Raw genomic sequence first — 18,094 nt, forward strand, 5'->3', positions numbered from 1 at the left:
TTTCTCTAAAACGGTGACAGCATGAGCACGATTGTTTATTCTAACGCCGGCTCTTCAAGGGTCTTTTGAGCATGTGTTAGTGACATGGTGTGGCAGTAAGTTCTATTTAACTCTTTCTGACCACCGTCGATGAGTAGCAAATACCACAGTGTAAAGTAAAGAATCTCTCTGTCTTTCTTTGCATATCTTGATAACTTCCTTCTTTTCTTATTCCCCGTTGTCACGATAGTATTAATACAATTTGATTGAACAAGTGAACGAGCTCTATCCAGCAGCAGTGCAGATGCTTCAGGAATTCAAAGGCTTACTGACTGCTGGATACTCTTCTTCACTTCCTGGAGGCAACAATCTCAAGCAGATAGCCTACAGGAACACCACCACTCTTGCAACTCAAGTTGTGTACTTTTTTGCCAAACTCATTTATAACATTACCTCTGCTAATTGAAGCCATGCTCTACTTTAAAACCACAATGATTATGACAAGGCCAGCAACTGATGTGCCTTAGGAAATCACTACATGCGCTTAGAGTTTCATTGGTGTTTCTGACCATGAGTAGCCAGACCTGGGTGTGTGACACAACTTTGTCATGACAGGTGTTTTGCTGAGGTAATGTGCTGCACCAAGAAAACTCATGCCAGACACAGAAACTGACTGTTATGCTAATCATCTCCATGAATAACTGCTGGATAGTCTTGTGAAAGCAGAAAGTGGTGTCCAATTATCAGGAGAGTGTTCCCAAGAATATCTGTATCAACCATCAGGGCCGGCCCGTGGCATAGGCCATATAGGCAAATGCTAAGGGCGCCGTCCATCGGGGGGCGCCACGCCAGTGCCACAAATGGTAAAAAAAAAAAAAAAAGTTGGTACAAGAAATAATCCCACGTTAATTAAAATGCAAAGCTACGGAGCCCTGGAGGTGACATGAAGGGGGGAAAAAAACGAAGGTAAAAAAAAAAAAAAAAAAAATCTTTATTGAGTGTCTTTTGGGGTCTGCAGCCTTCGGAGGACCCAGCCTACGCGGTCTACGGAGGCAATGGGTCTCCTCCCGTTGCCTCCGTACAAAAGACACTCAATAAAGATTTATTGAAAAAATAAATAAATAATAATAATAAAAAAAAAAAAAGAACTCGAGATCTCAAGTTTCTTTCTCGAGATCTCGAGTTTCTATCGCGAGATCTCGAGTTTCTTTCGCGAGATCTCGAGTTTCTTTCGCGAGATCTCGAGTTTCTTTCTCGAGATCTCGCGTTTGTCCCCAGTACATACCTCTTCTCAGGTTTTTTTTTTTTTTTTACCTTCGTTTTTTTTTTTTTTTTTTTACCTTCGTTTTTTTTCCCCCTTCATGTCACCTCCAGGGCTCCGTACAAAGCAAAGCCTATTTAATAGAATAATATTTGTTACAACATTACAACCCCCCCCCCCCCCCCCCCCCTACCCCGCAGGGTGCGCCCCCTCTCTTCCCGTATCATGATTCTTTTTGGACGTCATCACCACATCAAAAAATCAACACAAGATGTCAAAACGGCCAAAACTGTCCGGTGCCCAGGGAAGAAAAACAAGAAAAGAAGAGGAGGAGAAACGAGAAAAAGACAGAGGTAACGTTACATGAAATAATTTATCTGTTACAGATAGACACCTGGCTTTTTAGCATTAGGATAACGTTACATGATTCGCTAATTGCTAATCAATAAATAGCTAACGTTAGTTGACTGTTTTAACGTCAGTTAATATTGTGGAGGGGGCTAAGTTGTTATGGAAAGTAATAATGTAACGTTAGGTAATTACAGTACTCCCACCTTACATTCCTCAGGGACATTTGTATTAGATCTTTTAAGCAGGTGTTTACATTTGTTTAAATTTTTATTGCCTTCTGGTTAGCTAACGTTTGCCTTGCTGGTAATAGTCACTTTTCCACCCCTTTATATATTATAGTTGTAAGCCTAGTTGTTAAAGTGCACATCATTAATGTTAATTAAGCAATATCACATGAGAGAGAATGCTGTTTTGAATATGAGCACTGCTGTGATTCGGTCAAAGATAATCATAAATAACATAAAATTCTCATATATATTACTGCTACTTTGCATTCTGCTATTCAGCATTTCACTGTAATGATGACAATGTATTTAATCTAATCTAATTTGCATATCAGTTAACATCATACATATATCTCTTTGGTTTTTCATTTACATTATATCATTTCATTTTATTCCTGGAATCATATGTTTTTATTATCAGACTGTGATATTCAATGGAGTCACATACTCTCTCTAAATCCCACCCCTGGGCCATCTACCACATCTACCACTGCTGCCTCCAACTCAGCAGCACAACCCACCAGTGATGCAGCATCAGCAGCACAACCCAGCCATGATGCAGCAGCATCAAGCGGTCTTCCTGTTGCCCCCACCCTGTAATATCTTGTTTTGTGCAGTGCCTTATTTATATTGTATTTTTAATTTATTTTATGCAACTTGTTGACACGTTTTATTTTGTGTTTAGTTAGATCTTATACTTAAGACTATTTATGAATGTATGTAAAAATGATTGTATTTCATATATTAATTTTATTTTTTGTATTCATTTATTTATTCATAATATATGACTATATAATAACTATTCTGATTGTGAATTTGCTTTCTTTAAGTAAAAAAAAAGGTCAAAGACAAAGCTATTCTGTTTCTTGTGAGTATATACACTACACTGCCGATGCAAGGGGGGCGCCACCTAAAATCTTGCCTAGGGCTCCAGATTGGTTAGGACCGGGCCTGTCAACCATAAAGAAAGGAATCTTGGGTTAGAAACAATCCCAGAGCCTTTGACTATGAGACTGCAGGGCTAAGCCAACACTTCTCCAAGGAAATCATCAGTTTAAATTCCTCAAAGTTAAAGTCACAAGATTTTTACAATATTAATGAAAGCAAAAGGAACTGAGCATGAGAAAGCACTGGTTGGGTACATAATGTCCTAATTGGCTGGTGAACGCAGGCGGACAGCACGTAGTCATCCAAGATAAGCACTTCTTCTCACTTGCCCAAGCAAGAAGGGTTGTCTGTAGGGGTGCAGAAAATAATCGATTCAAAGATGCATCGAGATGCTTAATGGGACGATTCTGAATCGATGCAGTAACGTCACATAATCGATTTTTATTGCGTTTCCCGTTTCTGCTGGACAATAAAGTTGTAAAGTTCAAGTTGCATTGTGGGTGAAGGACAGACAAGCGAGCGAACACCGTAAAGCCACCATCATAACATGAAGGAATGCAGTAGCGGTAGCCGATGCGCGATAAAAAAAATTCCACACAATTTAAAAGCGGATATCTGGGAACATTTCGGACGCGATGACAACTGGACAAGACCCATGCCATTTGTAAAACTTGCCACGCTAAAATCAAATACTTCGGTAACACCACTAATATGAGGAACCACATTAGCCGATGGCACGCTAAGCTAATGTTAGCCTCTGGTCACAACGGAAAGAAAACTACTGACCCAGCACAGCCAAAGATCGACGAGTCCGTGAGAAAGTTGCCATCCAAGTCCGAGCGAGCCCAGAGGATAACTCGGTGTGTAGGAGCTTATAGTGAAGGACTTACGGCTTTATAGCGTCGTCATTAACGTGAATGAGGAATTAAAATTAAAACACGTTGGTAGGCTTGGCCTATAATTATATTTTTCTTTACAACTTAATGTAACAAAACATGAAATGTGTTAACATCTGAATTTAAAAGCAGCTTTCTAAATAAAGAGTTCATATTTATCTGACTGTTTGTTTTAATTGATGAAAAAACCATGTGTGGTAATATAGAAAATTGAGGATGAAATGCATCATGATGCATCAAGAAGATGCATCGAGATGCATCGTAGAATCGAATTGAATCGCATCGTAGACTGGTGAATCCTAATCGAATCGAATCGTGGGGGCAGTGAAGATGCACACCTCTAGTTGTCTGGTGATACATCTCACTCATATTACTCAGAGAACCGGGGTTATGTAAACAACCTAAAGTTCTCTTTCATAATATGAGTGAGATGTCTCACTCATATGTGAGATGTTGCTCCCGTATTGCCAGACAAGCTTATCAAGCATCCACCAACCCACAGGGGAAAAATGCTCTGTTCCAATCAGGACAGCAAAACCGTGCGTGCCACGCACAAAGCAGAGACGTCATAGACATAACATAACATATAGAAACGGACAAAAGTGAGAGACAAGGACCAACTTGCAGCAGCACAGATGTCCTGAACAGAAACTACCCTGAATAAGGCCAAGGATGCGGCCAAGCCCCGAGTGCGCTCGCAGGCCCACAGGTGGCTGCAAACCCTGACTCGTATAGGCCAAAGCAATCGCCTCCATCACCCAGAGGGATAGGCGCTGCTTTGTGATAGGTTTCCCCTTATGAGGATTAGCCCAGGAGACGAACAGCTGATCACTCCTCCTGAAGCCCTCCGTTTTATCCATAAAAGTGCGCACCGCACGAACTGGACACAACGCACGTGACCGCTGATCTCCTGGTGAGGCAGCAAAGGCCACAAGGTCAATAGGAGAACATGAGCCCACCACCTTCGGTACAAAAGCTGGGTCGGGCTTCAAAATCATCCTTGCATCCCCCTGGAATAGCTGAGCGCATGACGGATGCACTGAAAGCGCATGGATGTCACTAACCCATTTAGCTGAAGCCAGGGCCAGCAACAACACTGTCTTGAAAGACACCTGTTTCAAGTCTGCTCCCTCCAGTGGCTCAAAAGGAGGACCTTTAAGCCCCTCTAGAACCACAGGCAGATCCCATGGTGGTACCAGTGGTCTGGACATGGGGAGAAGCCTGCACGCTCCCTTCATGAAACGGCAAACCAGCAGGTGCTGGCTCGCTGTTTGCTTCCCAAAACCCACGTGACAGGCGGCGATAGCTGCCAAGTACACTTTAACCGTGGAAAAAAGCTTTTCGTTTGTCCTTTAGGTCCTGCAAGAATGACAATATCACTCCTACTGGACACTGAAAGGGAATGTGGCCGTTTCTGTGACACCAACCCTCAAACACTCTCCACTTACAGTCATACCTAGTGGAGGAGGCTCGAGCACTTTGTATAGTGGAAATTACACGCTGTGAGAGTCCCACAACTGACAGCGTCCTGGCGCACCCCAGTGTGACCAGCACTCTCCGTGCGCCATGACGCACGGGATCCAGCCCGCATGAGGCCACCCAAAGCTGGAATTCCCTGATGTGGAGGAGACCAAGATGGACTACGAGGATGGCAGACGCCATGAACCCAAGTAATCGAAGACATAATCTGAATTGAACAGATTTGCCTGGATGAAAAAGCGCGAGACATGCCCTGAAAGTTTTCACTCGTTCCACGAAGAGGCGCACTGTGAAAGTCACCGAGTCCAGGGACAGTCCCAGAAAGGTTATGTCCTGTGCTGGGGACAGCATGCTCTTTTCCGCGTTTATCATGAAACCCAGGTTGAAAAGGTGTCGTATGAGAATATGCGTGTGCGCCCTGGCCTCCTGCTCCGACTGTGCCAACAGCAGCCAGTCGTCCAATTATGTGGCCAAGCGGATGCCCTGCCGTCTCAGCAGGGCTATTGCCGCTTCTGTGCACCGCACAAACACCCTCGGGCTTAAAGACAGGCCGAAAGGGAGCGTGGTACTCATAACAGAATCTCAGTGAAGCGAATCTCAGATACTTTCTGCGGGAAGGATAGATCGGGATGTGGAAATATTCCTGTAGAACCATAGCTCCCATCGCTCTTCCCGTGGCCTGGACCGTGCAGCGTTGGACACGGAGACACAGGTCGGTGATACCGTATACTATGGTTCAATCAATACAGAATAATTTTGTGGTATAACTGTTGAAGTGAAAATGTAAAAATACATAAACATGAAGAGGACACACATCAGCTACAACAACTTTGAGCAATGAGCACAAAAAACGAAATGATACTGTGACAAATCTTCAACAAACTGAGACTTTCTGGACTGAGAACATATTTTAAATTGACAAATATCAGATGTGGAATTCATGGTACAATTCAAACGGGATCAAGAAAAATGTTTTCTCTTAGCATTGACTATATATTTATTATGAAATGAGGTGTTTTGCTTAAAAGGGCGTCTTCGAAGACCGTATTCTATAAAAATAAAAATAATCTTTTTCTTAACATTCTGACATCCTAGAGCAAGACATTTTGATTCATGGAGATATCGTCTTTTTATGTGACATCCACTCCAAATTGGTCTATAGCAGCTGATAAAATAGTCCTTGAGCATACAGTCATAAATGGGCGATGGGTGGAGTATTAGATTAGTGGACAGACATATACACTCACAGTGTGAGAAGGTAGCTCTGAATCCTGCACCACTATTCGTTGCATCTGAGATGAACTTAACCCACAGGATGTGACCAATTAAAGAGGTGTAGTTGGAGGGGAGCGAGTTTCCACAGAAGCGACCAACCAGAGACCCAGTGGAGTTGCCCTCTCTGATCTCCAGGTAGTCATTTTGACAGCTCGGGCCTCCCTGCAGGTGAAACATACTGAAAAAAGGACAAGAAGAAAAGTGACACTGAATGATACCAAATATCAGACGTAGAATAAAGGTACAGAAACATTTTCATTTAACTTCACGGAATGTGCAGCTTGCTTTTGAGGGAGAACTCACACTAGGCCAACAGTACCGCACCCAGGTACGATGTAGCCTAAAGTCCAGATTGTTTGACCAGTGTGAGCGCTCCATTCCGTACTTAAGAACGGTACCTTTCCTCGGCCCCGGCACCATTGGAAGAGATGGATTTGAGTACAGTACAGTTCATACGCGGGCACACATGCATGTGAACACAACGGACACGCCGTAGGCTTTAATCGATAGGCTGTCCCACTCATTATCACTCAGTGTTCAACTCAGATTGGCCCCCACTATCGAGCTCCGCTCCGTTGCTCTGATGCAGGCTGAGTGTTAACTAGAAATATGTGCAGACGCGACTTGTTAGTAAAGTTTCAGTCATGTTCTCTGTGTTGTTCTCTCTTGAGGTGACTTTGAGAGGTTGCTTCTTGAAAACAACGTAAAGCCATGCGTGTGTCTTATTACAACGTGAAGACATATGTACAAGAGGCAATCGTGCTCAGACCTGTTTGGTCTTGGAGCATTGTGAGTGCAAACAATTGGGGACAATCGTGCTGAGGCCTGGTATGGATCAACTGGACCTTGTGTGAGTGCACCCTTAACCTTCACTATCCAGGTTAATTCACTATCCAGGTTTTTTCAGGTTTATAAAATCATATCATCAACTAAAGTTCCATTTCCTGTGTGATACGCTCAAAATGAACCATAAGTTTAAAATATTACATCACAAACAAGACTAACATGAATGAGAGCTGGAGACGGTTCCCTGGGGAGCTTCTGATGGTCCACACACACTCAACATTAGGCGGATAAGCATCTGGATAGTTTGGACTGTTGAACGCACCACTCTCCATCACCAGATCTCCTCCACAACCTAAAAAAGAGGTGACAACAATGATTGGTCCTGCTGTGAGCATGACAACAAAAGGGTTTTGAGTTCGACATGGTTTTATGGTTCCCAATGAGCAGAGAGTGGATGCAGCCACTGCTCTACCCCATCTGTCAGAGAGAAAGGATCATAACAAAGCAAAAAGCTTATTAGGGTGCAGATCAGCCGAATTGACACTGAATGTTACTGCTGAGTCTGAAGCAATCATCCTCCAGTCTCATGGTGAAGAAATCTCAGAGCGCTCAGACCATTAAGGTTTCTTTTTAACGCTGAGATGAAGTGCTTCCCCAACACCCTGTTGTCATGTGGACACAGAACATAAGTGTGTCCAGCTAGAACTGTGAGCAGAACTGATGTCTTACTGGAGGTGGATGCTGAGTAGGTGGCTCTGAAGCCTTTTCTGGAGACGCTGCCATCGGAGATGAAGTTGACTACCAAGGAGTTACTGAAGGAGGTCACTGGGTGAGGTAGTTCTGAGCCGCAGTAGCGTCCTGACAACATTTGACATTACATTTGAATTTGAACATGAGGCTACACATAGTTGTGTTACATCCAACTAAATTCAGCTCAGTAATGTCATCACATACTGTCTCACTGTATCACAGCTTAGTTTTGACCTGATTATTGTTGACATAATGTGCCTGGTGACAATAATGTAAGACAGCACACAGTACAGGCATGCAAACCCCGTAGAGTACCTATAGAAGGTGCCTGGTAGTTGTCTCCGTCCAGGATCTCCACAGCATCATTAGAGCAGTTTGAGTTAATCCTCTCTAACTCAAAGTCAGTGAATGACAATGTCACATGGTTGACTGGTCACAAAAAGACAAGTCACAGGTTAAATGAACAAACATTTTGTGTATAACCATGTATACAATGTTCTAGTCTGAGAGCCATGAACGCAACTCACATGGTTCCTGTGCTCTGATGATCCAACTACAGTTCTGATTGGGTGGGTATAGTGCTGGGTACAGTGGCGATGTAATAGCTCCACCACTATCATCGGTTGTGATGGTTGCACCACAAGCTGTTGGGAAAAAAAATGGGAAATTGGGAAACAGCTAGAGTCAATGGAAAGATTGAAATGTACGTGAATTCTCGCTGGGTGATATATTTCAATATTACAACTCAAGCGATATTTGTGTGACACTTTGTCACTTAAGCCTATCACTGTTGAGATTCTCCTCCTGTCATTCTGGCGTTGTTGAATCTGAAATAGATAGTCGATAGGACCACATATAAGACCAGAGACCAGATGAGACTATGAGGAGAAACCAGAGACTTTTGGTGGTCCCTAGTGGTCTACGATAGTAGCTCACATTAGTCCAGAGACCAGACCAGACTATGTGGAGAAACCAGAGACTGTCTATGGTCCAAACAACAAGGTCTCTGCTGTATTCATGTCTAGATTACTTTATTAGGAGTGTTGATAGAGCAGCTACAATGTTAGCATAGCCTAGCACCCATCAATCCAGACATTCATAAAACAAGCATTTTAAAAGTAGTTAGCTTGTGGTCTTGCAAACAGACCTAACAAACCATGACTTCACACTTTTTACTGATCACTATCATTATGGAGTTCTTTCAGCATCCTTTTCATCTGGTTATTGCTATTAAATTACAGCTAAATAGTTTGTTTTGGGTTCCTTCAGCTGTGGTAAACCAGCCCACGTGTGTCTTACAGTGAAAAGAGCTTGGTGAAATAATAAACACACACCTGACGTAACTTGTCTGATATCAGTTGTGCACATTGTGTGCCTTACATGAACATGACAATCGTCTGAGATTTTTGAAAAATTAGATCTTCTAAAAAATGTTAAATGTTTACCCGCATTTCAGTCAGTCGTGAAATGGGATAGTTGAATCTGATATTTCATCCATGTTCTACTGATAGAAGCAGAGAGTTTAAAGGAGGATTACCCTGAGAGAAACGAGCACTGAAGCCACGGTGGCTGCGACTGGAGTCGGACCGAAAGCGGACATAAATGGTGTTCTGGGTGGAGGTGAAGGAGGGAGGCAGACTGGTACCACACACTCGGGCAAGCAGAGCAGAGGACGAAGAAGGACCATCATGGATCTATGGACAGAAGTATGATTTCAGTAAAACAATGCCTTAAAGAAAAACTAAACCCCAGAATTTGGCTGAAGTGCCGCATGTCTGGAAATAAATAAAATGCTCTAGAATGTGAAAAAAAAACATTTCCATAACCAGTGTATCATTACAATCACAGGTCTTTTCTCTCTTTACTGTCGTCATCAGATCCTCAGAACATTACAAAATCTGGCAAAACAGAGTTATTGACTGCTGATATATCCGCTAATGATACAATCACTACTCACAATCTCACAATCATATAGTGAGTTGTCCATGTTATAGTGCTGTCTGATTATACCCTAGATAGTGCACTCAAAGTGTTTTATATTTCAAAACATCATTTTCTTCTAATTTCCAACAAAGAATAAACTGTAAGACTTTTTCACAGGAATCAAGGATCCTCGTAATATTCACCAGGTTATGCAGACAGGAGTGACAGTACAGTACAATTCACTTGCAATCAATAGGTATTTCAGGCTGCATGAAGTCTACTATATGCTGAGCTCCCTACCTTTTGCCACAATCATTTGGATTTATAAACCACTGAAAAGAAATATATTAAAAAAGAGAGCTGTTTGAACTCTACAAAGTAAACTTTCTTAAATCTATCACTCACAGCCACATAGTCCCAGGTGCAGTTGCTATGATGTTCAATGTCCAGGTCAGTGATGCTGAAGAGTACACGGTGGTTGGAATCCACAGTGATGAGCCAGGAACAATCCACATTGTTGGGATAGCTGCTGGGATAGAGAGGAGAATGGATGTCCCCTGATGGAGCAGTGACCAGACCTCCACAGCCTGCAGGATGGAGGACAGATTAGTAAAGCTGTTGGAAAACTGCCATCTGGTCTCTGATAAAGGTCATTAATCAATCCATTAGGTGGGACGCAACCTTCGGAGCAACATAAGGGCCAAACAGTCCATGTGTTCCTTGAAACATGTGGGAGTCCAAACAGTCTGTATATTCCGTGGAGAAAGAGGTTAAACAGTTCATTCATTGGTGACGGTTGGGACGCGTCAAGCCGCAGCTGTATCGAAGTTAACAGCTTCTCGACCAGGTTGTTCAGATCCCTTTCTTCTTTAGTTTGGGAGTTTGTCTGATTCCGGGGGCGTGCTGGCCGCTCACCCCCTTTTGCATTGTTATGAGGGCTATCCTTTAAGGCAGCGGATGTTTTGGGCGCAGATGTATCAAAGTTAGCGGGCTTTCTTATAATTTTGCGTGCTGAGTAGGTTTCCCAAGCCATCTGTGCGTAATTACGAACATCGGTGAGTCGGTGTGTCCTGCAGTGCATGGCGACATCGCCCCGCACGCTTTCGTGCAGGTTATGCAAAAAGAGAGACAGGAAGGCAGGCTCTTCCTCCAGTCCTGGGGAGGTACGGCCCTGAGCATAGGCGGCCCTGAAGCACCTATAGTACTCCTTGGGTGATTCCTGCTCCTTGTGTAGAATGGCGAGGGGGTTGAGCGTGGCGGAGGCGGGGTCCCAGTACCGGCTATACTCCTTCCGGAGTGCTGCACAAAGTCTGGGGTATCGGTCCCGGGTTCCGGGTGCAAGTGTTCCTATGAAACTGTGGACATGTCTGGTTGTGGTCTTCCAGACTAGCCTGAGCTTCTCACATGAGGAGGCATGGGGTAGGTCAATCAGGTGGTTGTCTAACTTTCTCAAATAGTTGTCAATATTATGGTTCGAGTTGTCAGGATCAAAATCTTTAGCTATGCTCTCAAGCTCTTTAAAGCGGAGGCACTGTGGTGTCCTCCCTGGTGAAGGCGAGACTAAGCTAGGTTGAGGAGGTGCGTCGCAAATTGCAGGTTTGTTCCAAAGATAGGGAGATTTTGGAGGAGAACTTCTGTAAGTTCCGCTGCTGGTTTCTTCGCTATCTGTGTCAGAGCGATGGGAAGCTGCATAGCCATTACCGCTGTCTCTCAGTGGAGCTTGTCTTAAGGACTTTGGGCCCTAGTTTCGTGGCGCAGCGCAGGGCTGCGCAGGGTGGCGGAGCCAGCGTAATGCAAGTTTCGACCCGCGCAGCCTTGCGCACGGTCAGTTTGGCAGTTTGGTGGATCGCCTGCGCCAAGATGGGTGTGGCGGCGCAGCAGGGGGAGGTGTCACAGATTCAGCTTGGCGTAGAGGAAGTTTCGTGGCAAAAAGCCTCGAGACTGCGCTGAAAGCTCGCCAGCTCCAACCTGGTCTACTCTCCGCGCAAGGTGCAAGGCGTAAATAAAGTCCATTGATTCAAGGCGAATCACAGCTGGCGGAGTGGAAGTTTGGCTGACGGCGCGCAGTGTGTACACGTCACCGAGACCTCACAGGCAGGTTTCCACAGTTCCAGGCACATTTAAATGCAATACATAATCACAACAAACACTATTTAATGCAACTAATTGAATCAACACGTGAATTTATATCTATATAGATTGTCCCGTCACATCTGACGTCAGATCAAAGGCGGATGGCACGCGTAACGGAAACTCAGCCTCTCGGACCAAAACATCTCCCTCTCTCTCTCCTGTTTTTTATAATATCGGCATTGTTATTATTATGATACGCGCGCACAGCGCGTGATGCGCGTGGTGGGAGCGCCGGCGCTGCTTCTGTCATCAGGTTGTCAAGTGACGGAACTTGCACTGAACCTCCCCTAACGCATTAAAGGTGAGGAGAGGAGCTCATTTGATTGGTGAAGATCTGAATCGGCTGTATTAATCCCAGTCCACGCCTCGTCTCCTCCTCGTCTCCCACTCACGCCTTCTTCTCCTCCCTCTTTCCCACTTGCGCCGGTGGGCGAGACGGGAGGTGTGCCTGCGCGGTGCACGAAACTTGCAAAGTCCAGGCGGACACACCCCGTCGGCGTGGCGCAGGTGCGCTGAGAGCTGACTGCGCCTAGTCTACGAAACTAGGGCCCTTTATGTCCGCTGGTAACTGTTCCCATCTTCTGGATGGCGGGGGAGTCGTATTTTCACTACAAAAAGAGTGGGAGTCGGAGAAGCCTGAATCACACTGACTGGAAGAGTCTGCTGAGGGAGGACATTCTGGTTTAAACTTCAATCACTCGTTATTGTACGATTTGAATTGAAAGGTTTGAAAAAAGCATTCCCCCCCCACACACACACCCCTCCCCTTTGTGCTCCTCCGAGCTCGTATCGTTCTCCCTCGCAGCCTCCCACCTCCCTCTTATTTTACGTAACATAGTTCACCGAAATGTGTTTCTAAAAACATTTTAGGCGAGAAATAAGCTATGCAGTTGCTGAATCTGTTTTTTTTTTTTAGATCAACAACGTTCAGTTTGAAAGATTATCGAGAGCTTTCCAGCCTGTAGAGAAGGAGGGGAAGGAGGAGAGATGTCAGGAAGTTATGGACATGTGTGTGAGTTCTGTGACTGAAATGTAGTTTTACTTTGGATCACACCAGATCAACAGTCATGAAACTTTCCACACCTGCTAATGATTTTATTCATTGTCTGACCTGCTCCAAACTTCACATGCACCTCAGACAGCTGTCAGTGGAACCTTCACCATAATCATCAGAGCTATCATAACTTCAGTGTTTCTTCTCTGATCTGCTCCAAACTTTCCATACTTGATTAGAGTTCCTTCCTGAACACGTCTGCACTGTAATATTGACTCACAGTCAGAGCGCCACCTACTGGCGACAAGAAATGTAATTGATTTTGTGACTTCTCCAAGTAACAGCCACACCTGGTTATTTTTTGACTAATTCCTCTCATTACAGCCTGCAAGGAGGACACAGGGGGAGGAGGAGGGGTCACAGTAGGGGAAGGAGGAGAGATGTCAAGAAGTCATGGACATTTGTGTGAGCTCTGTGACTGAAATGTAGTTTCACTTTGGATCACACCAGATCAACAGTCATGAAACTTTCCACGACCGCTAATGATTTTATTCATTGTTTTATCTGCTCCACACTTAGCACGCACCTCAGACAGCTGTGAGGGAGAATGATGGCTTTGAATGTCAATCGCTTGTGTCTAAACTTGCGCCACAAGGTGGCGGCCGCAGCACAGGTAGGCGGCTGCGACGCTGCCGTGGGATCGCAGGCACTCCACGATTGCACGTGAGAGATGGATGTCTTTGGATGTCGATTGCTTGTGTCTTAACTTGCGCCACGAGGAGGCGGCCGCAGCACAGGTAGGTGTTCACGACACTGCCATGTGACCGCAGGCACTCCACGACCGCATATAAGCGAGGGCCCGTCACGATACTGCTTGCAGTTTATATTTACACTGCAATGGCAATCACATTCGTTAATTCATTAATCACACGTTATGGCGTCTGAACATGCATTCAATGGTGTCCACCCACCTCCTTGAACTTCAGCCCAGCTCGCATTGAAACCTCGACCACTGACGTAGGCATCAGACTTGAAGCGCACTGTAAGCAGGTTGCCGGTGCTGGAGACACGCATTGGACTGGATGTGGTGCTGCAGAGCTTGACCAGCTGAGGGGCCAACAGGTCTGGGCCCCCATACACCTGTGGAGAGGGCAGAAAAAAAGTAATGTATAAGGAAATATATCAAGTTTATGTTATATTGTAATTCATTTATACAGCCCAAAATTAAAAATTTGCAGGGATGCCAGGGTGAAATTGGACAGGGGGCCAGATTTTTTTCAAGTGAGACCTCAGGGGGCCGGATTACACTTTCGGACTGAAAAGGCCAATACGCATGGATAGGTAGGCTATTTGAAATTATTCATGAAGGTCTACACATCAAAAAGAAATTGCATTGTCACCAAAATAGCCTCACAATGACGCCTAAATCACATACATTACAAAGGAGGATGATTGACAGGCGCTCTCCTTCATACAATCACATGCACACTTCATGGCTGCACCTGATAGGTCGATCACTTTGACAGCTGTCCTGGCTGTTCTCGGATTTCAAACCGATTAACATGGCGGCTCGTTTGGAAACTTTCTCTTATTCTACGACAATAGTTCACCGAAACGTGTTTCTGAAAACATTTTATGCGAGAAATAAGCTATGCAGTTGCTGAATCTGTCTTTATTTTAGATTGACAACATTCTGTTTAAAAGATTTTCGAGAGCTTGCGGGAGGCAGCGGCGCACCGTCTCTCCACACTCGCCGTGAGTCGAATGCATTGCAGGGCATACCGTAAATCCTTTAATATAGCCTCAGCCAAAATCTTTGGGACGCAAACCTGACAATGAATGGGAAGGGTGGAAATAACTCTGCCTGTCGACACTTGCCCCGGCCAATGTGACTGGCCGATAATAGAATACAGGCCAGTATTAGAGGATTTACGGTATATATTTAAAAATAAAAAATAGATAAAATAATAATTAAAAAAAATATTCTCTCCTCATCACCGCGGGTTGGATGTGACGTAAAGTCGGGCCGGGTCCGGCCCGCGGGCCATAACCCTGGCATCCCTGAATTTGTCTCAAAGGACTCCTGTACAACATCCAGCATCCTCTGTCACAGGACCCACCATCAGATAAGGAAAAACATTTTTACAGGAAAAAAAAAGGACAACGCGTTCCACAATTGAATATTTGTAGCTGGCCAACAAGCATCGCTGGTAGTTCTCAGTGTGGGGAGGTTTTTTTCCTCCTGACACCCTGCAGGAACAGTTCCACCAGAGGATTTACCATAAATGTCCAGTATAGGAGACTGTGTCAGTTATAACTGGTTGTTTGGTAAACACGTCTGGATAACATCCCACTTCTGTTAAACAGCATCACACAACATCTTCTACATGTGTCTCCCACACTGTGGATCAGACATGCCTCCAAGCTGCACCTACAGAGTATTGCAATTAGTTTTTATGTACATTAGTAGACGGATGAGGCGAGGTCTATATCTTACTTCTAGTACATCATAGTTGCAGTCTTGGTGGAACTCCACATCAAACTCATGGATAGTGAGGGTGATGCTGCTGCCTGCTGACGTGTTGAGGTACCAGATACACTCCCTGTTTTCTGGATACCTGTTGGGGTAGTCGGGGCTGTTGAAGGAGCCACTGGGACCAGAGAGTTCCCCACCACAGCCTGCAAAAATGTAAAAATATCACCTAAACCTGCTTCCCCTAACTGAATAATGGAGATCCATGTGCTCCACATGCTACTGCTCAGGTACCCTGACCACAACGGAGCCTTTATCTTTCAAATTCTGCAGTTAAACATTAGACTTTCACAACAAAACAAGAGTATATTTTGTGCTGATTGAATATTTGTACTCTTACCATTCTGGTACCACATCATCTGGAAGCCAGACATGGACACAGATGAGTCTGTCCTGAAAACCAGGGTGAGAGCAGAGCTGGTGGTGCTGTTGGCTGGGGGCGGCATGTATCCACAGAATGTACCAATCAGAGGAGCCTGCTGGTTCGGCCCATTAAACATCTACAAGAGTAATATTTGGAGAAAGTGAAAAGTCTATAATATATATAGTCTCAGAATATGTCAAAAACAACAGGAATATCAAACAGTAGAAAACTACCACAGCATGAACTTAGGACATTTACCCCTCTGTTTTAAAAATGAAAGATTGTTTAATTTGCAATGAAAATATCTATTTAATTGGATTATTGTATATGGTGAAGGCAAATAAATAGAATAGGAGAAGAATGGACTCTTCTCAGTGGTCATGTGAATACAAAAATAAAATGGTGATTGTTGTTAGTTGTTGGAGCAATTTAAAAACTCTGTACCAGAGTGCATTGGTACTTATATTAGTAGCAAGCAGAGTCCATGTGCTGTCTCATCTTTGCCTATGATGGATAACAGTTTATTCAGCGTTCTCCTCTCCACCACGGACTCTTGAGACTCCAGCCTGAGACCAAGTACAGAGCCAGCCTTATTGATGATTTGATCAAGTCTGTTGGTGTCGCTGGCTCTGATGCTGCTGCCCCAACACACAGCAGCAAAGAAAATGGCGCTGGAAACAACAGACTGGTGGAAGATCTCCAACATCTTGCTGCACACGTTAAAGGATCTCAGCTTCCTCAGGAAATAAAGTCATCAGTGCTCATCCTCTTCTTGTACACAGCCTCTGTGTTAGATTTCCAGTCCAGTCTGTTGTCAATCACCACTCCCAAGTATTTGGATTTATAAAACTCTGGAAAGGGTCACGTGATGGCGCCGAGCAAGATGGCTGCTTAGGTTGGTGGCTGCGGCACCACTAGTTTGCATTTTGTGTGAATATATATCGGCATTCGCTATTTTTTTCTTTTGCAAGCTGCCGAAAATACGCTTCTCCTGCCGACGACATGCCGAGCTCTCGGGAAAATTATGCAAATGCTCTCAACAACAGCAAGACGTCAGGGGCTTCTATCTCGACTGCCCAGATACACAAACTTCTTCAGGAAACTAGCAATTGACCAAACGTGCTAGTGAGAATGACTAGTGCAAAGGCTCATCTGGACATGCTGGAGGAAGCGGAGAGGCAGCGCTGCGACTCCCCCCTGGCTTCGGCCTCCGATGTGGAAAAATTGAATGCCAAACTAACCGAATACAAGGACCAGGAGAGGCGAGTAAATCTACACATATATGGTTTCCCAGAACACGTTGAAGATAAAGACGCCATATCTTTCTTGAGGGCTACTCTCCCCGAGATCCTCCGGGCTGACGGGGGCCTGGATCTGGAGCGCGCTCACCGATCGCTGTTACCAGCTAAGCCCGGAGCCCCACCAAGGCCTTTCATTGTGCGAACAGGCAACGTTGAGAGTAGGGACCAACGTCTTGCGTCTGAGGCACTCCGCCTGTGGGCAACCGATACAGGCATGGTTGATATTTGGCGTACGCTTAACCCCTCTCTAAAGGACTTTTCATTCTACTCAGGGAGACACAAGTCCTTCTTGAGGCTGAATTTTATCTTCATCTCGAGGGATCTGTGTCAAAATATTCATAATGCGCATTATATCCCGGTTACCTGGTCTGATCATAAGCCAATATATTGTTCGGTTACCGTTCGTCCGTCTTCCACTAAAGCCTCTAGGTGGCGATTGAATTCCTCTCTATTGCGTGACGAAAACTGGATACTTTGGGAGGCAGTGAAGGGCTTTATAAAGAGTAATACCACCTTATACGCTTCAACACGAAATAAGGAACGTGCAGCCAAATTAGAAGCTTTGGAATCAAAATATGCGGCCCTCGATGCGAGCTTGCAACTTAACTTGAACGATCATATAGCCCTGCAGAAGGAACTGACCAGGAAAGAGATTAACTCTCTTCTGAGACGCCCTTCAGCGTTTCTAATGCATAAAACTAGGCAAACTTACTATTTCAACTCCTCAAAACCTAGTCATCTACTAGCAATGAAGCTTCGGACTGACAAGCATTTTGCTGATATTTTTTGCATTAAAGATAAAGATGACATTCTTCAATCGGACCCAAAAAAAGTAAACACTTCCTTTGCCTCCTTTTATCAGGAGTTATATAATTCCGAAAGTAATTTCAAGAAACATGTCTGTAATAATTTCTTGGATAGCTCTAAACTATCTCGCCTTAATAATGATGACTCCGC

General features: G+C 44.6%; 1 protein-coding gene across 1 annotated transcript in view; it reads right to left on the reverse strand.

Moving 5' to 3' along the window:
* The window catches only part of cubn (cubilin (intrinsic factor-cobalamin receptor)), a gene marked incomplete at its 5' end in the record, with an annotated part of 190,573 nt that overhangs the window by 95,273 nt on the left and 77,206 nt on the right, over positions 1-18,094 (reverse strand). Inside the window, 10 exons of the mRNA XM_084033641.1 lie at positions 6,326-6,531; positions 7,359-7,491; positions 7,869-7,997; positions 8,205-8,318; positions 8,417-8,533; positions 9,427-9,583; positions 10,218-10,399; positions 13,911-14,079; positions 15,437-15,618; positions 15,813-15,972. Coding sequence (XP_083889767.1) covers positions 6,326-6,531; positions 7,359-7,491; positions 7,869-7,997; positions 8,205-8,318; positions 8,417-8,533; positions 9,427-9,583; positions 10,218-10,399; positions 13,911-14,079; positions 15,437-15,618; positions 15,813-15,972 — 1,549 coding nt within the window. The remainder of the gene's footprint in view (positions 1-6,325; positions 6,532-7,358; positions 7,492-7,868; positions 7,998-8,204; positions 8,319-8,416; positions 8,534-9,426; positions 9,584-10,217; positions 10,400-13,910; positions 14,080-15,436; positions 15,619-15,812; positions 15,973-18,094) is intronic.

The sequence above is a fragment of the Eutrigla gurnardus genome (genome assembly GCF_963514095.1).
Source record: "Eutrigla gurnardus genome assembly, chromosome: 18".
Classification (NCBI taxonomy): domain Eukaryota; kingdom Metazoa; phylum Chordata; class Actinopteri; order Perciformes; family Triglidae; genus Eutrigla; species Eutrigla gurnardus.